The 25,751-nt window shown below is 31.4% G+C and overlaps 2 protein-coding genes across 2 annotated transcripts in view; one reads left to right on the top strand and one right to left on the bottom strand.

Annotated features, from left to right (window-relative positions):
- The first annotated feature begins 9,800 nt into the window (after positions 1-9,800).
- Positions 9,801-14,569, top strand: LOC129220484 (BAG family molecular chaperone regulator 2-like). Its single transcript, XM_054854904.1, has 3 exons — positions 9,801-9,859; positions 11,854-12,131; positions 13,925-14,569. Exons 2-3 carry the CDS (start codon positions 11,912-11,914, stop codon positions 14,242-14,244), a joined length of 540 nt encoding a protein of 179 aa, XP_054710879.1. The 5' UTR covers positions 9,801-9,859; positions 11,854-11,911; the 3' UTR covers positions 14,245-14,569.
- A 9,974-nt stretch (positions 14,570-24,543) lies between these two features.
- The window catches only part of LOC129220365 (ras-related protein Rab-23-like), a 46,271-nt gene continuing 45,063 nt past the window's right edge, over positions 24,544-25,751 (bottom strand). Inside the window, exon 9 of the mRNA XM_054854773.1 lies at positions 24,544-24,686. Within this exon, the coding sequence (XP_054710748.1) occupies positions 24,544-24,686 (143 nt within the window). The remainder of the gene's footprint in view (positions 24,687-25,751) is intronic.

The raw sequence follows: 25,751 nt of genomic DNA, 5'->3' as shown, positions 1-25,751 counted from the left end.
TGTTTTGCATTTGTAGCTGAGTTATTTCTCTCAAATTCCCGAATCGGTTAATTTAAAATTTTTGTTTCGATGTTTCTAATTTCTGAGTTATGATTTAATTATGTCATGCTATGCAAATCATCAACAGAATTCTCACGGATATATGGTGGTAGTTTTCTTTTCAGTTGATCTACCATTATTTCTTTTTACTTATCAAATTCTGTAATCTTTCTACCATTTTAATCCACTCATGATAAAAATTAAAAATGGTGGAATGGTAAACATGCGCAATCTCGTCAAGGGTACTTTGCTTGCACAATACTAAAACTATAACCCTAAACAAATTTGGTGAAACCTTTCATCTGAGAATAAAAGCAATAAAATAAATTATTTCTCGGTTAGACATTTTTCATTTTGTTCTACGATAATATATTCAAGAAAATATTTTGCATACTGTCCATTCCAACTAAATGCTGCTGTAAAATATGGTTAGTTAAATTAATTTAAAATTTAAAAAAAAAAACCATATTTTTACAAATTCACACAAAACAATAAAAATTTTTACCATGTTATCCAAGATTGTTAATCCAGAGTTTTCTTGTGTTATCGCTTTCACCATTTCTCAATCAACTCACGTTTTAGAAGGAAATAAGGAAAACTAACATTAATTTGAGAAGCTCGAGAATACTATTAAGGGACGAAACAATTTCTGTAGCTGAAAGCAATCTAAGACACATCGATTACGTTAATAAATACTCAGAATAAACTGCCTGTGTTTACGTCAACAGACACACGTGGAAGGCAATGTGGCAATGTTTAAGTTTTTTCTGCAGTTTTGTAAATCACCGCAAGGTAGCGTATTCGAGCGCTGGAGTGGCGAATAGTAATCATATTGAAAGTTTTGAATCAAGGCTTCTCCGGAGCAAACATGAGTCAAGGACGTAGCCAAGGAAGGGCCCATGGGGTTCGGACACCCCCCCCCCTAGGACCACTGTCTGCTTTTTGTCAGTTGTTGCACCTCACGTCAACAAAAAATTTTCAAAAGAGAAAAATTTTATGAAACCCGGTATTTTCCTCTTAAATATTTCCATTAATCGGCAATTTTCCCGCATCCGAGTCAATTCAAAACACGAGAACCTCGTGAAACTGCAGTTCCCTCTTGCCGCCTGTTGCTATGTCGCGTAGTCTGTCCGAAAATGGAGAATTTCAATTTCTTCTTTCAACTCGGCTGGGTTGTGACCTTGAAATTCGGCCCCTTTCCCTTGATCCGCCAGATTGCCACCGGCAAATAAGTAATTGAAAACAAACATTTATTGTCACGCTCCTTTCGCCCTTACCCCAGTCTCATTGGCGTGGTTTTCTTTCTTTCTTTCTTTCTTTTGTTTTGACTCTTTTCTCGTTTGGACTTGATTTTCTAGACACATGCTGACGAAGGACAGCCAGAGTGGGGGGCATCCCTGGTGAATCAGTAATTGAAATTCCTATTATTTTCTGTTTTAACACACAGTATTTTTCTACTACACACTTATAGGAAACATATCTAGAACAAATTTGTAATCAGAAGAAAATTAAGTTTACACAAACTAGGTAAGTTGTACTTCCTTTTTAAAGTTTTCTTAACAATATGAGCAATTTTATGTGTTAATGTGTTTTCTAATTTAAAAATTAAGTTCAGACAGCAACGAAAAAGAAATTCTGCACATTTTGTGTGTTTGAGGATGCGAAAAAATGAACATTAGTTAATTTATTTTTGCTCTTTATATTTTTGGGATAATTCATTTCAGAATATAAATATATATTGATTAATAATCTTATTTAAACTTTTAGTTTATTTTAACAATAATAGCTTACTTATGTCCCCAGAAGCTTACAACTTTTAAACTGTAAATCCTGAAAAAAAGTTCGTTTTTTTTTTTTTTTTTTTTTTTTTTTTTTTTTTTTTTTTTTTTTCCTTTGAACATTTGTCTTATTTTTAGCCCAAGATAACATTGAGAAACTTCTCTCTCCTTTCTGAGAAACAAACTAGATTTCTTACGGATGTTTTTCCACCCAATATTTAAACATGATCATGAAACATATTAAATGCCCAAAAAGAATGTTTGAAGGTAAAATAAGTGAATAAATAAAATTTGAAGTTGATGCAACGAAATTACTTTTCGCTGTATCAAAATTTTATAAAACGAAGAATGAAATTGAAAATTACTCGAATATTTTACTGTGATCAGTTTATGAAATTGCAAGTTCGGTCATATTAACACATGTAATTTAAAAGTAATTATTTGAAATTCGTACTTTTAAAACTTACTGAATTGGGAGTCTATGGTCCCAAGAGAAGAGCCGTTAGTCATTTTTAACTGAAAAAAAAAAAAAAAAAAACAATCTTTCTTCGATGTTGTTCCGTTTTTCGTGTAAAGCATATTTGTATTTGCCTCATTGGAATAAATTTTCTGATTGATTGTTATTTACCGCCTTTGTACTGAAGAATTATTTAGTAAGCATTTATGCATCCATCATTAGTAAATTGCGAAGGTAGCGTTAAACGTAACAAAAACGGACATGTGCATTTACCTAAATTGCCTGGTGAAAATTTCTGCTATTTACTGCGTTACAAGTAAATAATTAAAATAAAGGTGAATGCGAGGTAAATTTTCTTGTGTTTTTCACTTCTATATTAGTTTTTTTTTTTTTTTTTTTTTGAGCAATCACGATTGCTTATTGTTCTCATTTGACCGTTTTTGGTGTCCGTGCCTTTTTCAACTTGGACCAGAAGCCTGTGAAGCACCACCGCCCACCGTCCTCTGCTGGCGGGCGGCGCGGCTGCTCCGGTTTTGAGCTACCCGTTTCTCCTGGTCGGAGGCGTCCATGTCCTACACACACCACGTTCACACACATACACACACACACACACGACTTCACACACATACCCTCACATGCGCCAACGTGCATACACACAGGTCTACACACACACACACAACTATGCACACGTAACCGCCCAGGAGGAGAGGCAAGCTTGGGGGGGGGGGGCGACAGGAGCCGTTTCTAGAAACAATAGCTCCAATGAGTAGAGTCCTGTCTCAGTTTGTGATTGCAAAAAACATAATTTAAATTCAAAATTTAAGAATTCAAATTATTATTATTATTATTATTTTTTTTTTTTGAACTTTTAACTACTTCAAATTAAAATTACTTGCTATATCTTACACTAGGATATATTTTACTAACATCACATAAAAGAACGAAAAAAAAAAGTCAATACCTACGTTATAAAATATGATATACTTTCGAGAATACTGGATGATTACAAAATTGTTCCTAGTATGGAAGTTATACCAATTTGAAAATGAAAGAATCAGAAGTGTTATTATTGTTATATTAATTTTGGAAAATTGATTTAAATCATTGCTGGATTTTTAACCACAATTATTCTTAGAGTTTTTACAAAAGATTGTCTTTAGACTTTGGAACATCAGATGACTGAGAAGCAAAAAATTTGCAAACTGAGGCTATAAGAAACCAGGGCCGGACTAACACTCCGTCAGTCCGTGCCCCGGCACAGAGTAAAAAACTTGAGGGGCGCAAAATTACTTAAAGTAAGAAAGTGAAGAAGCGCGCCGTGAAACCTCCCGATCATTTATTCTAAACTCTGTCGTTGCCTGAAAATTGAATGAACTGAACTAAAGGATGCTAGTTCTTTTGTGATTTTGACTAGGATTGATTTTTAAATCAATTGCATTGATTTAAAAATCATTTTATAGACGGAGAATTGTCGGTAGGGCTCTCACAAAAAGAGGGTGTAGGAGGTGGTGTAATCCCTCAGTTTTTCAGAGGAGGAGCCCCTTTCTCCAGGGCAATGTCATTCAACAGTGGCGTATATATTAAGTTTTTATTTTAGACTGGGTCAAGATTAAGGACTTAGGTCACTCTCCCACTTTTCTTTCGGAATGTGAATTTTTTAGAGGTAGAAGCAAGTGACAGATTTTGAGCTTTTCTAAGGTGGGGCAGAAACTTGATACTGTCGTCCCATTTATGATTTTTTATTAAGTTTTCTCTCTCACTTTATTTTTAAACGTAGAAAAGGGGAGAATTCATAAAACTAAGATTAGTTCAATACTGAGAAATTCTTCATATTTAACACAGCAAATTATCAATTTGAAGCAAAATGGATACACCTATTTTAATCTACCTCTGGCTACGTCAGAGGAAGAAAGGACGGATGTAGAGAACCTCGGTGGAAATACTCTAAAAAATTTTCGAAATTGAAGTAGTAAAAACACCTTTTTAGTCAATCGTTCAGGGTATAAAACGAAGGAGGAGATGTGTGTACGGAAGAAGGGGGCTGCCTGGAAGAAATATTCAAAATTGAAGTAAAACATAGTAACTTTTGGTATAAATAGGAAATAGGGGAGGTTTGGTTTCTCTTCGGAACTTTTTTCAAAATTGAAGCTAATTTTAGACTATCTTTCATGACGTTAGGGGATCGAGGTTCCTCTGAACCATTACCGAAGCGCAACTCAAGACATTTTTGTTAATAATAGGGGAAAGAGAGGCGGTTCCTTCCTAAATGAGTTTTCAAAACTAGGGTTCGGTGATCCTCGCTTGAAGAGTTTCTGAAATTCAAAAGCGCAGTTTCAATTTTTCAATAGAGGCATTAAGCAGTAAGGGGCGGTTAAGGATTTCTCTCCAAAGATTTTCAAAATTGAAATCTTAAAGACGCGACATCAGATTTCAGACTATCTTTGGTAGTAACGCTAAGGAAAGAGGGGTGGTTCGGGGACTCTTGTCCGAAATTGTTTCAAAATCGATTTCCTAAAAACGCATTTCCTTAGACGCTTTTATGATATCAATTTCCCATTGTTACTCCAACGAATAATTAAACCTTCCTTTTAATTTCTTGTGGGGGAGGAGAGCTACAGGGCGTAGCGTTTTGCAGACTCTTATTTTCAGACAGACTACAAAAAAGAGGAAATAAAAGAACGAGAGAGGAGCGTTATTTGTTGCCCAATAATGTTCGCCTGTTGAAAGTTTTTGGTTCAAAGATTTCTCTTTGAAAGAAGGAAGATTTTTCCCACAACATTATTTGCTTTTTTTTATTAAAGTAACTTTGTTTTCCAAATACACGTTCTTTTCTTCTCTTGAGTAAGGGGCGCGAACCCCTGACCCGTCTGGTTGTATAACTGTCTGGTGTCATCTAACGTAGTATTATCAGTATCTTATTTTTGGGAGATAAAAACATGGAAATTATTTGTGAGTAAACTTAAACCAAATAACAATAACTACCCTTATTTTAATTTAAAAAAAATAATTTGAGAGGGTCCTGGGTTTCTCTCTATCTCTATACGCTCTTGAAGTCATTCAAGAACGTCTAAAAAATTTGTTATGTAATTTCAATTTCAAAAAAGTCTTAGGGAGGTTCTCCTAGCCCCATCTTACTGATATAAACAAAAATCGTCTAATGTTTGGTTTTTCGAGCTAAAATTTCCTGGGAGAGGATCCCCAAATCTCATTCCTTTACCTAACGCTGTCAAAGATGGCCCACAAACGCGTTTTTAGGCCTTCAATTTTGATTTTTTCTAGGACAGCCCTCTCAATAAAAATTTCATTTATCGGACTGAAATTTCGAATCGTCTAAAATTTTGCGTTCAGGACTTCAACTACGAAAAGTTTCAGGGAACAGTTTTCGAGCCCCCCTTTTCCTAACATCATAAATGCTAGTCTAAAATTACATTTTTTAAAATTCAAATTTCAAAGAATTTCTGTGGGAAAAATAACTGAATCCATTTCTCACACAGTCATAAATGATATGGCATACAATCGCATTTTAATGCTTCAATTTTGAAACACTTCCGCTGGAGTTTCCTAATCTCATCACACCTCAAAGATCGGCTAAAATTGCGTTTATGGAATGAATTAAAAACAATTCCGTGAATGAATCTCCGAACCCGTTATTTCCGTAAGAATATTTGCTCTTATGAGTGATATTGCTAGTTTGTTTTTCTGCATATGTTAAACACTTCACCTGATTTTTGTGCTTTATCAGACCTAGCTGTCTGATGAATATTAACTTGGTAACGCTTTAGCTGTTTTTGAATAGTTGAAATATTGACTAAAAATATTTTTTTAAATTTTTGTAAAATCTTCTAAATAACTTGTTAATCGTTTTTCGAAACAAAACATTTTCAGTCAAAATTATGATAAATATTGACATTTAATTATTCAGTTACCGCATGACATTTTTTGCATGGTTGTTAAAAATGTAAAAATACTATATCCATTTATTTGGGGGGGGGGATAAAGTTCAGTAGGGGCGCAGTTTTTCACCTTAGCACAGAGCGGTTCAAAAACTAAATCCGGCCCTGAAGAAACCTATAAGTTTTGTTTACGAAAATTGGGTAGCTTTATGCATACATATTGTTGAAAATGTATCTAATTTGTTGCTGCTGTATTATCGCAAACGGGACGAAGACTACCTTAATGATCAAAATTTGACGTTTGACTCCAAATTATGAAAATTTTGAATCTGACATTTGCTTACTGCTAATAAAGACAGTAAAGTAACCAGGTTATAATCAAATATTGTCACGATAATTCGTAACAGAGCATATTGCCATTTTCCCTGTAGTTGTTTACAATATTTTTTTTTTTTAATTTGAAAAAGACTGATTTGCACAGAAGTTGTTTTGTATCAGCAGAATAAACATAACTCGTGTTTGGTGGTGAGATAAGTGGGTGCAATGCCTCCTCTTGATCTTTTAAATGAAGCATCAAATTTGAAACAACAGAGGAAAATTGCCAATAATGTTCAAATCATTCATGATCTTATAAAAAAACATTTATAAAAAGCAATCATTTACATTTTTTCCAAAAAGTTGTTAAAATAAAAATACATAGATGCTTAATTTCATTCATTATACATTCCATTACTCGCCAGGTAAAAGATCTCACAGGTATTTATTTGGCTTGACAAAATTAAACCCCTAGTGCAGTTTCGCATCGCAGAGAGCTCAAGTGTTTCCATATGGTGGAAACTCGGCGTCACAATTTCCTGTGCCAGTCACATCCGCGCCTTAATGGTAGCATATGAAAGACTAGATGCCATATCGGTGGTTCGCACTAGGTCCGAAAAGGTCTCAAACGAAGCCCCATTAGAAAGAAAAAAAAATACCATAACGGATCCTAAGAGAGCTTATTTTACCAATTCGTTGCAAAAAAATAATAACGATAAAAAAAAACGCTTTTTTAAAAAAAAAAAAATGATTGCAGCAAAGGAAATCTCCGTCCTTCAAAGAGTTAATAGTTTGTTCAAGCTTTTAAATGATGGTTAGAAATGATAATTAGAAAACGGATAAAATTAGAAATTTCATTTAATTTCGTAATATCAAGAGAATGTTATAAACGTAAATAAATAAGAAAACTAGTTCAAGTTTTTTAAATAAAACCTTGCTAATATTTTCGTCGAAAGGGTGGCTGAATGTTGCCAGAAATCTTGTTCAAATCGAACAGGGTGGCCGAATTACGTTATATATCATTCATACAGTTATACATTCGACTCGATAGATGTAGATTTATTTATTTTTTCACATAAAATGACTTGTACATATTTTGTTGAAATATATTACAAAGCTTTAATATTTTATTAAATTATGACCTGCATTTTCCAAGTAATCTCTAGAACAGTTTTCGTTTTCCGATTTTCTTTTATTGTGAACTTTTTATTAATAGGAATTATATCACTCATTTTCAAAGCATCAGAACAGAGGAAGATTATGTGATGGAATTTTTCTATCCATGTTTGGAAACTTAGTATGAGATAACTTTTAGTTTAATGTTAATTTTATAAACTGACAATATTTTTTTCTTTAATATAAAATTTTTGTTATCTGATTCTAACTAATTGCTGTATCAATTTCAATTATTTTATCAATTTTAGTTAATTATCATATTTTCATAATTAGTTTTAATTGGATTTATTTTTTTAACGTGAATATGAGCTACTAATTCTGTTTTAGCATGCCTCCTCTTTTGAAGTTCGTACAACCTTGGACCCTTAACCAAGTTCTAGCTACGTGCCTGCAAGAGTTTAAAGTAATTTAAACATTTGGAAACTCTACTTTAAGCACACTTAGGGAAACATAGTAGAGACTTTTTTCTTTTTTTGTGTGTGTGTGTGTACTATTTAATTAAATAAAGCGAAACGGTTTTTTTAGTGATCTTTGTTTTTGTTAGTTCATATTTTGGAAATTCTTCAAATTTTTATATGCTTAAACTCTTGCTTTCGTTTCTAAATGAATACTCTTCGTTCTTTATACTTATTGCATTTTATTTTTATGAGTAAGGAAGAAGCTCGATTTTTAGTCACGTCAAAGCGGTTTGTTTTGAGTTCTTTCAGTTAAAACAGAAAAAGAAAGAAAGTAGCAACTGTTTCTCTCAATGATTACTGACCCGGGAAATGCCGGGTATTTTTGCTAGTTCAATTATATATCAATACGAAAACGAATGATGTATGAAGGAAGATGATGTTTCTTTGTTTCGTTTGGCTAGCGCTAATTGTTTTTCATTTGTAGTTGAGGTATTTTTCAAATAACCAAATCGGTTAATTTTAAATTTTTCTGCTTCGTGTGTTTCTAATTTTTGAATTAAATGATTTCATTACGTCATGCTATGCAAATCATAAATAAAATTCTCACGGATAACATACTATATATGGTGGTAGTTTTCTTTTTAATTGATCATCCATTATTTCTTTTAACTTTTCGAATTCTGTAATCTTTCTACCTTTTTAATCCACTCGTTATAAAAATGGTTCAACTGATAAGCCAAATTTTGCCAAGGGTTCTTTGCTCGCGCAATACTAAAACTATAACCCTCAACAATTTTTTGGGGAAACTCTTCAGCCGATAAAGCAAGCAATAAAGTAAACTTGGAGTTTTATTTTAGCGATTAAAATTCTCAGTTTTGTTTTTGCTATTTCAAATTCTAAACGTTCATTCTCGTTTAAACGTTTTTTATTTCGTTTTCCGGTAATATTTTCAAGAAAATATTCTGCATACTAGCCATTCCAACTAAATGCTGCAGTGAAATAAGGTTAGTTAAATTAATTATTTTTAAATTCGGCGGAGATGAAAGACGTTATTCTTCAGCTAATGTTATCAAAAACCTCATACTTAGACAAATTCACACAAAACAATGACAAAATTTACCCGATGAAACCTTTTCCTTTTACAAAAAAAAAAAAAAAAAAAAAAATGCTCCGAACGAGCATCAATGTTACTTTCATGCCAATGCGAAGTTTGTTAATTCAGAATTTTCTTGTTTGCACTTTCGCTATTTACGACAGTCAACTCGCTTTTTAGAGGGAAATAATGGAAAGTGACATTATTTAAAGAAGCTCGAGAATAACATTAAGGGACAAAATAATTTCTGTTGCTGAAAGCAATCTAAAACACATCGAATGCGTTACTAAATATTCATAACAAACTGCCTATGTTCACCAACAGACACACGGGGAACGTAACGTTTTACCTTTTTCTGTATTTTTATAAATCACCGCAAGGAAGCGTATTCGAGACTGGTTTTTTTCGGACAGCAATGTACCAAATGAATTGTTCATCATCTTTTTGCATCATTTCTAAGTAAAAACTTTCAAAAGTCTTCTTTTTAACCGAAAAAATACATGTGCTACAGTTGCCGGAGATGGAATATATGTATTAAAGAGAAGGGACTTGGCATTCAAAGCTTTCATCTTCTCTGCTTCATTGCATGTCTAATGTAATATAATACTAAACGCTATTTCTCGTGTTGTCATTCTGCTCAAAAGCTCAATTAGCTCAATTGGTATGGTAATTTGATGATTTAACTTTTACGTTTATTGCTGCCGCAGATGGTAAATCTGATTCTTATACCTCTCTGATGTTTGTGTTATTCCACATGATCATTTTAGTTTTTAATATAAACAATGTTTGTTACTTTCGAATCCCTTTTTTTTTTCTATTTGAATGTTTTCTGCGTTTTCAATAATGTAGGTTAGTTCTTGCACAGGTACACGCTCACATTTTTCAACTATAATTTTCTCTATGAGAGAGAAATATTAATGTTATTTTTTAAAATGGAACTTTTCAAGTTTAAATTCTTGTCGTCATGGAATTTAATTTTATCTGATACTTTCCTATTCAGAGTTTTTGCAGTAAAAATTGGTGCGTGTTATTGCAGTAATTGAAGTTGATTTGGCAAATAATTTTGATCAAATTTTTTTTTTTGTTATTTATAAGATTATTTTTTATTTGATGGGTTATTTATTTTTTATGGCTTAATTTAATTATTAACTGGATTATTTTTCATATTAATGAAAGTTTTATTCTTGTTTCGAGGATTGTTCTGTTAAAAAGTCCTTTCAAACAAAACAAAAAAAGGAACATCTGCAAATAAGTAGTTTTATGTCACTTTGATCAAACATAGCAACAATAGCTAATAAGTAAAATTTAAAATATTCGCCGAAGTTTAAATACAGAAAGTGTACCAAAATAGAAAAGTGCAGAGAAAAATTTCAAGTTTTATTTCATTGAGCAAGCAGCACTATTGCGTTGCTGCAGTGCTGCCAGATTGGGGGAAATTTCCCCATTTTGGGGGAATCTGGTGCTTTCTGGGGAAATAGGTTTTGATGGGAATTCTATGGGGGAAAAAAATTTTCTTGGGGAAAAAACACCCTCGGGGAAAAAAGAATTTTTTTCGTATTTAAATTCGCGTTAAGAAGTAGTAGTTACATTATTTGTATCAAACAGCGTTGGTTTAGCTTTGCTCAACTTTATGGAATTCGCATTATGTGGAATATTATGCTACGGAATTCGCATTAATGTTCTGCGTGAGTAACTAGTTGATACGTGAAAAGGGTAAAAATAAATGTGATGAAGACTGTTCTTGGATAAATATATACAAAAATCTTAGTTTAAATGTACATACAGAAGCAGAGTAGTAAATACGTTTAAAAAAAAAATATTTGGTTATTTCTTGTCTCTCGGTCAGGCGCTTGTATTTATGACTTGTGGCACCCGCACGGTTTTGCCCGTAGTAGAAAATTTAAAGGTCTTTTGATTCCCCTGTATATTTACAAATAATGCATGATGAATTTCTTGCCAATTGGCTTGCCCACGTTACAGTTCCACGTTATGATAACTTGGTAATTTACTCATCCATCTTATGATAATTTTGCTCGGGAAAATGTTCTTAAAATTGGAATAGAAAAAGAACAAAATCAAATTTTCGAAAAATTGCTTAAAGGTGCTCACCCTTATGCTACAAACTAATTTTTTGCCAAATTTCATGAAAATCGGCCGAACGGTCTAGGCATTATGTGTGTCACAGAGATCCTGACGATATCCAGACACAGAGACTTTCAGCTTTATTATTAGTAAAGATAAAGATAAAGAAGACAAAAAAAAAAAGGAAAAAGAAAAAAAGTTGGGGAATTTTGTAAGAAAATTTGGCTATTTGGGGAAAAAAAAATTTCAAGAGACAAAAATATTAGAGGGAGTTGATTTATTTAATGAAAATATTAGTGGAAAAATAATTTTTGAATTTGGGGAATTTTTATAGAAAACATTGCTTTTTTTGGAAAAGTTGAAAGGCAATTGGGGAAATCTGGATTTGACCATCTGGCAACACTGCGTTGCTGATGTATTAAGGATTCAGTGTATTTTTACTGAAATATTTTGTTTTGATAATTTGAATTTTTTATGACACAATTTTTTATGTTCTGATTCAAACTCTTATGACAAACAGTTTGTGGTAATGAAATATAAAGTTAGAATTAATAATATATTTTGTTGAATTTCAATTTTTTTTAATAATGTACATGTATTAACATAAAATTTCTTTCCTTAGATTATTGCATCCTGTGTTTGTTAATATAAATGTGTTAATACTAACAGAAAATTTCAATATGAGTAATCATAACACTCTGGACAATAAAGACAAATTATTCCACCGGTCTGAATCTGTTCCTCATGTCACCCAAAGACTAATAGAAATGCTTGATCACATTGAGGTGAGGGTTGAAATGTTACGAGAGCAAGCATCTGCCATGGAGTTGGAGAAAAACACCCTTCTGTCTATGCTGTCTACTATACGGTCAAATAAAGATTTTTCTCTGATTAGTGAAGGTAAGAACATTTTCCTCTTTATAATAAGCATGCCGATTTTCTTCTTTTATGTTACCCGGATTAGAAATGAGAGTCAAAATGTAAACATAAAAACTTCCTTAGGATAAATTTTCTTAACATTAAAAAGAAAAAGGTATATTTTTAATAAATTAGATACACGAGGTTCCATTAGAAAAGTTTCTGCCTTTTAACCAAGGAAAGAAAAAGGTGGCATACCTGGAAAAAAAAAATCACCCTCAAAGTTTTCTCCTTGAGACACACTACTCCCCAACGGTGCTGCTATTGTCAGAACCAGTTCAAGAAGACCTACTTTAAAATACTGTTTAGCTTGGCTGTTATTGTAGCCATAATGTTCTTTCTGTCTCTTGTCTGAAATTTTGTTCTTTTCAATGGCCTCTTAAGTTTGAGATAGAGCCAGATGTCCGAGGGGGCTATATCAGGAGAGGAAGGAACCCCGTTAAAACACAGGAGTTGAGTTTTTCTCCTTAAAAGTTTGAATCAAGTGTGAAACCTGTGCTCAGAAATCGTGACCAAAAGCCACCTGTATCTTCTGAATGTTTTTCACTTGGTTATTGCAAAATTTGATGCAGCACTGTTTGTTCATCTTTTTCTTTGAGATTAAAAAAACAAAAAAAACAATAAGAGCACTACACACTACCTCAGTCAAATGCTGACTCAGTGCCTGATGCTATTGTTGACCAGAAAAAAATCACACATGAGCAAAAGTGTTGAAGATAAGCTCATGCAAGTGGGCTTGATTCATGTCCATGAGGTTTTCACCATAAAAAAAAGGTCCAAAATCACACTGCTCAATACCAACCCAGAAAAAAATCTAACTTAGAGATGGGCAGTTGTGTAGAAGGAACATTCCATGGAAAAGCTGTCATTTTTATCCGCACATCATAGCTGATATATTTCACTAAAAAAATTCTTAAAAATGAAAATAATAATCATAAACTTTTTTTTTCTTAAGAAATTTCATATGTGGCATTCAGAGGTGAAGTCCATGAATGACTTGATTCACATAAGCTCTGATTGCCTAATATAATAAGTGCTTATTGCTAAGAAAGTATTTAGAGCTAATTTCAATCATGTTTGATTTCTTAAGCATCAAAATGTTGTTCATCACCTTTTAAAATTATAGTTTTAATTTATATATATATAACCAGTACGAGGAAGCTGAGAAAAAAGGCCTCATTGCAACTTATCGAATGGCAACACTCTTGCGAATTAACCAATGATTGCAGCTAAAAATGTCAGATGATAGGTCTAGCTGCTGAAGTTCAACGTATAGCGTTAAAACTGAAAAAACTGATACTATCTTAAAATGGCAGATGCAGCTATAAACTTTATTTTAAATGACTCATGTATTTTGGTTTTAAAATGTAAATGTATGTTTCATAATTTATGTATTTCTTTTGACTTCACAAAATTATTTAAAATATCACCAATGGAGCGAAACTTGATCAGCAGAAATAGGCGGATAGAAACATAATGAAAGTTTGTTTACATCACATTTTTTCTCTTTCAATTGAATTTATCGATTCGTTTTCAAGAATTGAAAAGTGTCAGTGAGGCTAGACTAAAAACTTTAAGGATGGGTGAGCGAGTACAGCTATCTTATGGTATTACCTCAACAATTTCAGGGATTGGCCAGCATTAATGAGCAGGGGTATGGAGCTCACTAGTTAAATATAACTGTCACATGCAGGACAAAATGGCTGTTTTTCCTGTAATAGTCCAATAACTAAATGTCAAATGCACCATTAATATGTTATTTTTTATGCTTTTAGGTGAAAGGGAAGAAATTGAGATAACAGCAGAGCGGTTATTAAACCGTACTCGCACAGTTGAAGTATCCGTCACTACACCTAGAAATGAATTGCAGCAAAAGGCATTAGAAAATGTCAATTCATTTTTCGAAGACTTAAATGCTAATATAGAAACAGATGTTGAAACTGCCAAGACTAAACTTCAACACTATCTTAATTCCTGTCTGTCTGAGTGTAAAGGTCCCATTGATCCAAAATTCCAAGCCGTTATTTTGGAATGTACTGCTGATGATCAAAAAAGGATATGTAAAAGACTAAAATCTATAATGTCATCCCTATGATGATATTTATATGTAAGATTATATTTGTCTTCAAGTTTTTTAGTATTTGCTTTTAGACTTTCATATAAATGAAAACAAATGAATGTATCTATATATATATATATATATATATGCAGGAACACCTCATTTAGTAGTGTTAATTGGTTATGCCGAAGTATTTAATTTAATAAACTTATACTGAGTGAAACATTTTTTATCTAGAAAAATAAGTAAATCTAAGTTTGTTTGAGCAAAGATATTTATTTAACTTAAATCAGTGAAAATTGGAAAAGGGTAAAAGTAAAAAGGAAGAAACTTTTTTTATTAATTTAAAAAAAATTTTATCAAAAAATCAGCCAAGCAAAATTTTATATTATAATGGTTGGGTTGTTTCCAGCTTCTGTTTTTTTTTTTTTTTTTAATTTTAACTTTTTCATTTACTTCACATTCTTTTCCACTGTCTTTCCATATTTCTTCACACTTGTTTTTTTCTGCTAGCACAGTGAGTCTATCATGCAGAGGTTTATGTTGTCACTGTGATGTCTGTCTATTGCCATTAAGTTTGATACTTGAACTTTGAACAATCAGTACTCATCATTTATAGGGAATATTTTGGCGAATTTTTTTAAAACCTAACTGCTCAATTATGAATCCATCAGTATTAAATATTCGTTATTGAATCAAGTTGAACTCAATGAGGTGTTTCTGTGTATCTATGTTTTAAATCCAAAATTTCTAGCAGCTTTACTGGAAGGTATTCCAGATTATCAAGAAAAGTATATGTGAAAATGAAATACATCAATATTGTGATGTTTATACATACTGTAGCATTTTGTTTTTAAGGTTTTACAACTAGCAGATATTTTTGCTTATCACAAGTTCATATTTGATAAGAAGAAATATTTTTGATTTTCACTGTAAAAACAAAATATTTGCAAAAAAAAAAAAAAACTTTTAACCATAATATTCTATTGTTGCTAAACTTGGTTCACATATTTTTCAGAACAAAAATAGAGCTAATTTCGTTATTTGTAGATTTTCAGTCATATGTTCAAAGCATTATGATAGCTGTTATTTTCTCTAATGTTAATGTAATTGTTTTTTCCATTTGCCTTTTTCCTTTTATGAGTCATAATAGGTAAGTTTTGAATCACTATGTCTAATGTAAAATTTATACTTTATCAGTACTTGAACTGTAGATTTACTAAATCAAGTTGTGTGAGACTGGACAAAAATGAAAACACCAGTGCATTTTTCATTAATTTCAAAACATTTCAGCCAGACAAAATGAATATCTATTGTAAGTCTAATAATAATCACATTGTTGATAAAAACGTACACTTTTTTTGTATTTTTGTTAATATGTTTTAAAGGAGGTAATTTGCATAATACCAGCTCATAGGTTGTTATTGATCATTATTTTAATGCATGTGCACAATATTTTGATTTAAGAAACTGTACATCTATAAGAAATGTGTCTTGAATGTTTTTTTAAGCAATTCCTGTAAAAAAAAATAGTATAATTATGTATATTTAAGTGTTAGTGGTCTTAGTTTGAAAAAGCTCCCTCCCAAATTTTTTCTTTTAAACTTTCAGGTACTTTTTTGTGAACTCACAATCACACCTGTAAAAATCTCTGCTTTTCAACCTAAGTTTTGCCACAGAAAATTGTTTGAACTTAATTCTCCAGAAGTTAAAAGTTTCACTTGTAATATGGATGTAAAGGATAACTTTTGTTACTATTCACTCTACAAATTAATTTCAAGCATACATTACTTGCCTTTCATTTTAATTTTTAAAATCAGAATACATTCAATTAAATTATTCCATACGCAGTTTCTAGTCACAGCATACAAAATCTCAAGTAGTTTAAATGCATCTGTTAAATGTTTTATTGTTATCTAAATGTTTAATTTTTGGTTGTTTTTTGGCCATGTTAAACTCAGTATTTTAGTGTATATTACATTTTGCAGTGCAGAAATGTACTGTCATATTTTAAAAATAAAATAGCATACTTCTTTAAGACTCATGTGGAAATTATTAACAGGTATAGAATCATTTTTCTTTTTTATCTTCCAACATATTAATCCAAAGCATTGAAAAAAACTGAACAAATAAATCAAATTGTATTGTGTTGTTGTTGTCTTGTGCCAGCTAGGCTGGTCATTTGGGGTGAGCTGTTCACTTTTCCAACTGTACCGTAATTTGGTGTGAAGTCAGACTTCCACAGAACACACGTCATAAGGACCGGTTTATAGGGTAGGCAACCATTCACTGCATATCAACACATTCACACAAAGGAAGGACCAGGACAGGAGAGAGTAAGTACATCCATGCCAGAGCCAGGATTGAAACCCCGAGACCTCCCCATTGCAGTTGGATTCCTCTGACCACTAGACAGGGTGGGCAGCAAATTGTATTTTGTGATTAAAAAGTATTGTATTACCTTTTATTTGTATGCTGCATGGCCAGTCTATGCACTCGCGCCCTTCATTAATGTAGTAAAACTCCTTTAGACCTTCCTGCTTAAGATACAAATTGACTTTAGTCCCTTAAAACATGCTCATTAACCCTGTGTAAAATATCCCACTTTAAATATATGTATGTAGTAGCGGATCCAGGTTTTTTTTTTTTTGAGAGAGAGAGGTATATGGTTGCTGGTTGCAGAGTAAGTGCTGAAGCTGTGAATAAAAAAATTCACAAGAACAGGTGTTTGAAATTAATTTAGATTTTATTTGAATTACAGTATAACTTGGATTTAACGATACCCAATTTAACTATTTTTTCAATTTAATGATACATTTCACTTGTTCAGATTTGACTGCATTGAATACGTTCCTTGGTTTAACAATAACTTTTTCCAGTCCCTTGACAGTCGTTAAATTGAGGTTATACAGTATTTTTAGAGTAACTAAATATTTTGGGAAACAGTACTGTTTCCCAAACCTTTTGTATACCTTTTCTATTATCAAAAAGAGGAAATTTTTTGAAATTTTGGTACTTTCCGCCCCCTTCCCCTCTCCTATACAACTAATTATCTTTGCTTGTGAATGCTTTACAAGCAAATGTACATGTATGAATGTACTAAAAAGCGCCTGTGCAGTCCTTTTTTTTTGGGGGGGGGGGTGTCCTCAGAACAAAAATAGAAAAGAGCATGAGAATTCCATGTGAGACATTCATCGCCTTGATCAAGTCACATTTAATATCTCATTTAAGTTGGCTACTTAAAGATAACTTTTGGGGTTATTTTCTACGTGAGACTTTTTTTTATGCAGTCCCTATCCACTGTATAAAAACAGGTTCTGGTAGTTGATTCTCTATTCTACAACTTCCAAGGGACCACAAAAAATCATCCTTAAGTAGAATGCTTCTAAAACTACAGTGAAGCATCCGAGAATGTGAAAAGTCGTATGATATTTAAATTTAATCCTACCCCTTATCAAAATTAAGGGATAAATTGTTGAATTATTTTGGTTTATTTATTGGTTACAAGGTTTTGATTCATTATGCTTTTAAAACTTTTAATTTCTTATTAAAAACACAATACATTTATTCACCTGTTTTAATATTACAGTGAAATCCCGTTCAAACGAATACCAACTCAACGAAATACCAGTTTCAACAAAATAAATTTACAGTCCTGATTTTATTTCCATTACATTGCTTGAATTCCATTACCACAAAATCCTAGATACAGAGGGGAGGGGGCAGGGTTCGCTGATATATATCCAATATTTATTTTGAAAATATATTTTTGATATTTATTTTTTCAACTACAGTATATTTTCAGTACGAAAAATATATTAATCATTGTAATATTGTTCATTTATTATTAAAAAAACCTAAAAAGTTATATACTATACTTTTTTTGATCTATTTATACATCATTGATGTAACAAAGCAATATAATATTCCTTTTTACTTTCTTCTATATCTAATACATAGAAGAAAGTATTGGATTCGTGCAAATTTTCGAATTTCGAAGGATTCGAACGTTTTGAGGTGTGCCGAGTCCATTTCGACTATTTTTGGAAAATGTCTGTCTGTCTCTGTGTGTGTGTGTCACGTCTGTGTGTGACCAGTTTTTTGTGGCCGCTCTACAGCAAAAACTACCGCATGAAACTGAACGAAATTTGGTACACATATATGCCTTTATGTGAACTTGTGCCCATTGGTTTTTGGCGCGAATTCCTCCAAGGGGGGTGGAGCAATGGGACGTTTTTTGAGTTACGCGTGCTAGCTATTCCTCAGGAAGTAACTGGCAGAATCAAACAAAATTTGGTGCACATGTTGCCCCTAACAGGAGCAGGTGCTGATTCAATTTTGGTGTCAATAGCTCAAACGGGGGTTGAGTTATAGAACATTTTTTGTCGTCAATTGTGACTGCTGTATCTCAAGAAATAACGAATGGAATCAAACAAAATTTTTTTGACAAGTAGCGCCCTTAGTGGGTATAAGAGCTGATTTTATTTTGGTGTCAACAGCTAAAAAGGGGGGTAGCGCAATCGCCCGTTCTTTTTTTGAATTGTGAGTGCCCTATCTCAAGAAGTAATGCTACATTCTGGTTGAAATTTGGAATATATGTGAATCCATACGTAAACAGGCTTTGGTTCAATTTTGACTCCAATCGCTCCAAGAGGTGTTGATTTTTTTTTTTTGCGAATAAAAATAGCTTTATTAATGCAACAATAAGAAAGATAAATCGTAATAGATTGTCGTCTGCGTATTTCTCGTGATTTTAATTGTATGGAAATGATCGGAAATATTATCTCAATGATTTAAAATTTTTAACTGTTGCCATCTTATGTTTGTTAATAAATAAAATATTTGTAATTAATTCAAGCAAGGTTTTTAAAATAACTTTCAATTTTCGCTCTTTGCTTTGCTTTTACAATAATTCAGACATTGCGATGGTCGTCAAGTTTTTGCATGTGTAATTTTGTTTTTGTTGGGAATATTGCTTCTTCGTCAAGCATGAGGAGGGATCAGAAAAAGGAACAATATAGAAGAAAGTTTCGTGATGGCCACAACATACTAGTTTATTTTATTCATTAAATTATTAGTAAAGTAACAATTTTAATTCACATTAAAAGTACCTAATTAAATATTAAACATTGGTCAGAAAAAATGAAAGTGTCTTATGAGTGTGCACTGACTAGAGCATGTTTTTTACTTCTGAATCACATAACTGTAAAAGTGGCAAAAATGAGTAAAACAGCTAACACTAAATGAACTCCATTAAAATTGATAAAACACTTAAATGAAATGTTAGATAGAAATAATGAAAGAAGCGTTAATTTTAAGTCTACGTAGTGTAATAACAATGTACAAAATAAAGAGTGATTTGAAGATTCATTTACTATTTTGAAGACTTTAGTTTATGCTGATTGAAAATATCGGATAGATATCAAAATATCCTATATATATCAAAATATTGATATTTTGATATCTATCCAATATTTTCAATCAGCATTGTCAGATATTTTCGAAAATATCATGATATTTTAGAACCCTGGGAGGGGGGAAGGCGGCCCCTTGAAGTTCTATATAGCGGGATTTCACTGTACTTGATTGACAAAAAACAAAGAATAACGTAATTGACAAATTCGCACAGGAGGCCAGCCAAGAACGGCTAGAACTAAAAGTAATAAATGAAAATGCAAAAGAATAGTTTTTATTCAACACACTTCAATCAGTAAAAGAACATGAGTTTGAACTAGCAACACAAGAAGTAGTTTACAAAATACAAGTATTACATTCTTTTGATAATTTAACATTATATAGAAATTGTGCATGATTACTTAAAATAATAATAAACATGTATGAGGAAAACATAATTGTAAATCAAAATTTTTCACCCCATTAAGAAAATGTAAAAGTCACTTTTTTTAATAAAAAGAAATAACAATTTTTTTCAATAAATACTATCACAGTAAAATATGATACTGATTTCATTAGAAACAAATTGTAAAATTTGATCACCAGAAAAATACCTATTTGTAATATATATTCATATTATGTAGCAGTAAAAAACTGGTGTATTGTATGCAATGGATGGTGTAGGTTGATAACACACAACAATTACTAGATGAATATTGTTAGCTAATTTTTAATCAAGCATAAAATAGAACATCAGTTTCACCAATGAAATGAAATTTCAATCCCATTACAACATTGTTGGGAGATTAAACGTGTTTCTTCTCAAATAACATTTACTTAAATGGCACCGTAATTTTCTTTATATGTAAAACTATTTGAAAAAAATTAAAGATGAAGAAAATTACTTATTCTCAATGAATTAAGTCATAACTACATTTTTTTTTTTTTTTTACAAAAAGTCTATACTTTGCACTCAGAAATTTCCATTTTCTTAGTAGGGTACAACATGCATCATATCAAAGTAGAATGGACGGTTTAGATTTTGCCTCAAAAAACTTATCCGCAATGAATGTACTAAAAAGGTTCAAGTTTAAGGCATTGTGAAGAATATATCTATACAATATTCTTCCATTAGCATTCTAAATACTTTGATTTGTGTAAAACTTTGAAAAATTAACAGAAATCAGTGAAGCATATGGTATGCAGTTTATTAAAGGTTTACTTTCAGAATAACTCTATAAAACATGTGTCATGTAAATTGAAATATTTTTTCAATTTTAAAAGCAGCTCAAATCAGTACTAAAAACTCTGTTTAATCTTCTTCAAAAATGGAAAAGATTAATCTGAAGAAGTCATAATCATGCATTAATATTTTCCTCATTTACACTGCTAATCCCAGATGCAGAACAGTTTAAGCATTAAAAAGTTTACTTCATGCTTTGGGCAATAATAGAATATGATGCCACATGTTCTACCTTGGTCGTTCACAGTTTGTGCTTTATTAAAGTCATGCTGCTTTGACAATCACATGTTTGGACTACAAATGTTTTATAACAGTTTATATCAATGTTTTGGGTAATGATTAAATATTCAAGTTATGAAGATGTCTTAATATGCATGTACACCACAGTTGTTTGTATTATTGTATATTCACTTCGTGGGAAAAGTTAAAAAAGGGCTTCTACACTAGTGAATGGACTTTTAGATTTAGCTTATAATTCTAGCTTTAAAAGCTCAATACGTATATAGTTTAGAACAAGGAGCAAAAGGGACATGATCCATTTTAATTTACTAAAATAGATGGACTAAATTTCCGCAGATTGTAAGAACCAAAGTTCAATGTTTCAAACTTTTCAATCTCAAGCTGATCTTGAAAATTACTACTACAATGGGGGTGTAGAACAGGAACAGCCTTTGGAAGAGTTTACCAAAAGCTGCTGATATTCCCAATGGGATTTAGTTTGAAGAAAGCTCTTGATCTTCACTGAAGATTTATATATAGACTAATATTAGCCTAGTTGAGCCCAAAGTCTGTTGCTGATCATCACTTTTGTACTTGTGCTGATTTAGCATTCAGAATTAGCTTTTCCAGTATTTCACAGATTTTTATTTTATTATTTTTTTAGCTTAATAAAATGCAAATTATTAACGCAGTTCAAAATTTTTATTTTTAGTATCTTTAACAAAAATGGGTTAAAGATTAAACAGTTATTTATGCCATAATAAAACAGAAAAAAAAAAGACTTCTAACAAACATGGCACATTTAACACCACAGAAATACAAAAACTAAGAAATTTTGTAGGAAGTAAAACAACAACTTATAAATTAAAATTAAACATTTAGAATAAAACATTGCATATGTGCTATCAAATTTTTCTACGCTAGCGGAGGGTTTCTCATAAATTCACAAAAGTACCCTTTGAAGAATTGGGATTTTTTTGCAGCACCCTAGTTATCCCTTTTATGTATATATATATATTATATATACATTATGTATATTGATTTCATGGCACCCCTTGCCACTCCCCAGGATGTCATGGACCCAATTTGGGAACCCCTACTCTAGCACATTTTGAAAAACTTTTATTTATCAAATAATATTGCAAGAACCACGCTCGGAGAAACCTATTTTTTGAAAACAAAAGAGGATACAAAAAAAGTTTATTATGTCCCCTATTTTATTTTTAAATGAAAAAACATTTCTGCATAGCATAAGAAATAAATTAATAATAATTGCAATGGTTACCTTGATAAATGTACTTACATTATTATTTTTTTTTAAATAATTTCTAGAGTTTTAAGTTTTTATTTCCCCCAACCTTGAAACTAAAAGAACAAAATGAAACAAACACCAATCACTAGTAATGTCTCACACTTAATAGTATAGCTTTGTTGTTTATAATTCAGTTTTTCTTGTGCCTGGTGTATTCGACAACTATGAAAGATACCATTAAACGATACATATGTCATCTGCATTACACAAATAGGGATTTCAAAAAACAGTATTTAACTTTTCAAAAAAATTTGTTTAAAAATACATTTATGTAGTTAGAGGGGAAAAAATACAAAAAATCATAAGTTTTTCTTTCTTTTTTTGCTTTTTATTTCAAGAAAAATGTTTTATATTTAGCTTAATTTAAATTTCTGCCTCATTTACTGTTATTGAAATTTTCAGCTTTATCTTTTTATTTCACTGTAAATTCAATTATTCAGATCAGAATTCACATTGATCAGTTTAAAAAAAAACTACAGAGTGTTTTTTAAAAATAATAAACATATATATTTGCTCTAAAAATCACAAGATAAAGTTCTTATATTAGACATACAGTAGACCCTCGTTTTATGCGGGTTTATTTCACGCGGTATCGATTATATGCGATTTAAGATTCAACATCTTTATTTTATTTTACCCATGCGGCAATGCAAACAGATAAATTTTTCCCCTCATTGAAAATCCAAACTCCAAAAGATTTCAGCTTACACGTAATAAACTGCATTTTGGAGTGCTAATAATCGAGCTTGGGTCACTGGAAATATTTTATGCAATTGGTTATACAGTTTTTTCCAGAAATTAAGTTATTAAACTAACACAGTTCAGAGCTCACTGGAAGAAGAACTTTTAAAAGTGACAAAGGATAAAAAAACCAACGAGGATACCAAGATCCATGACACACAACCAAAAACGTTCACATTGAAAAACTTGAGCCATTCCTAGACAATAGAAATGATCTGATTTGTTCGTGAATAAAGATTCTATCATGGAAATGACGAAAGTGATCATGGATGTGTTAATGCTTTGCAAAGAAGCAAAGAACTACAGAGAAAAATTCTTAATGACTGCCAAAAGACTATCATAGCCAGTTCCTCTTTATAAACAGAACATGAAATTAATTTATGTTTTCTTTTTGCATGTTGTGCAAAAAAGTCGATATAAGTAAACATGAAACTTATTAAACTGATAGTCATCACTAGAATGAAGTATTTTGTTATCTACAGAACCAAACCCCTATTTTAACACTATTATTAGGTCTCAGTTTACGCGGTTTCGATTTACATGATATTTCTGTAGAACGTAACCCGAAAAGGAGGGTTTACTGTAATTAGAAAAAAATAGATAAATAAATACTTCAAAATATAGCATTTTCTTTTAAAAAGTTTTATAAAAGCCAGTGCCAAAAAGTTATAAAATACTAGTTTATATTTCCCTGTCCTTTTTCAACCATTTTTTGAAAATGTTTGAACTAACAAATAGTTTCAGTCTTTACTACGGAAAAGTTTAATAAAAATATCCTAATATAGGATTGTGATTGCATAAATTCACAATGCAGCAAAGAGATATGATATAGTGTTATCCACATACTGCAGTTATGACTAAACTTACTGAGGGTAGGATACATAAGATAGGGATATACAAGTAGGATATACACGTCATCAGTGCATTATAACATTTTAATTATTGTATTATAATAGCTATTTAATTATTCTCATGCCTAAACAGCAATGCTAGTTGAAAATTTTTACGTAAATTTCACAAAAAGTCCGTCACATCAAATAAATAGCATTCAAAAATTGTATCTATTGAATATTTTGTGAATTGAGAGAAATTAATTTCTTCTTCAAAAATATTATTGTCAATTAGATTTAAACTGAAAATTTCTTTTGAACAGATTTTTAAAAACTTCTAAACATTAAGTATTTTTGCCATAGAAACAAAATTATATCGTTTCAACATTAACAAGAGGCAAAATCGGATAATAAAACACAGTTCCAACAAAAAATATAAGTACAAGTTATAATTTTAGGAACTAGTGATAAAAAATGGTGAGCAAATTAAAATATATAAGTACATAGATATACTTTCGTGAAGATGCCTTAGGAAAAAAAGTACTGATCAGAGGAAAATAGTTCAAATAATACAATTGGGAGGATGGTTGAAAGAGTTATAACAAACGACAACCTCGAAAGAAATGTTTCTTTCCACTTTTACTTCTTTTTGGTTTGTGTAAAGATATAGTCCCATTTGCCCCATGTGAGAATGAGGATCGCATATATACATTATGTGGAGGATATCCATCATAGTCCCCTAAAAGAGAAAAAATAAGATACAAATAAGTTCTCAACAGTGATTTAATTACCGTCATGAAAACATACAATTATAAAAAAAAAGCTGGAATTAAAAGTTTTCTAACTGATAAATGATATACTTTTTTGAGAATCAATGTGACAGGAAAGAAAAACTATTTTTATTTCATGGCCTTTGAAGGTATAGTTGGGGCTACGGGTGGATACAGACTACCATTTTAGGAGGGGGGGGGGTATGCTAAGGAATGACCCACTCCTACAAAGGAAACTACGGTTTTGGGTACGAAAAATTTCTGAAACTGCTTGGATGTCAATAAAAAGCACCAAATTGGTCAGGAATAATGCAACTGATTCAGCAAAAAGTTGCTAGTTAATTTCATAAGCAATGAAATGAAGCAGTATTTCAAATGTTTCTGTTTGAATTTTTTAAATAAATTAAAAATATTACTGCAATTGTTAACATTTTTTCATAAATTGTTTAAGCACAATGTGCATGTAAAATAGTGTCGATGGTTTTGGGGGGAAGGTCACGACCCCCATGACCCTCTTCCTGTATCTGCTCTTGGTGGGACAAACCTAACATAGCAGCGTCATAATGTTGTGATTAAGATCTGCATTGCTTTCACAATGCTGCCAGCTTAGGTTTGCCCCAATTATAGATACTTGCATTCCTAACTATTTTGAAATAAATAACAGATGACAATTTGATGCATATTGCATAATTGAGCATTGAAATATTAATTACAACATAATGGATAATTTAATATAAAATAATAAAAAACGAAAATTGAATTATTTTTAAAGCAAGAGTTCATTTTTTGGATTGTTTAACAGTGATTCTGTTATTTAATTTTTACAATCAAATCTTGGAGCTACTTCTGTTCGAAAAAATGTGGGATTATCTTCTGTGATGCATCCATTTTTTTTAAATTATAATATTAAGGGAGTGGATAAAAACAAAGAAATTACGTAAAAATCAAAAGTGAAACTCATACAAAAATAAATAAAGTGGAAACCAGGTAAAAATAAAAAATAAAGCAGTCAAGTAAAATATTGAATACAGCAA

This window comes from Uloborus diversus, chromosome 4 (assembly GCF_026930045.1).
Source record: "Uloborus diversus isolate 005 chromosome 4, Udiv.v.3.1, whole genome shotgun sequence".
Lineage (NCBI taxonomy): Eukaryota > Metazoa > Arthropoda > Arachnida > Araneae > Uloboridae > Uloborus > Uloborus diversus.
Note: the sequence above shows the minus strand (reverse complement) of the source record. Positions and strands in the feature narration are given on the sequence as shown.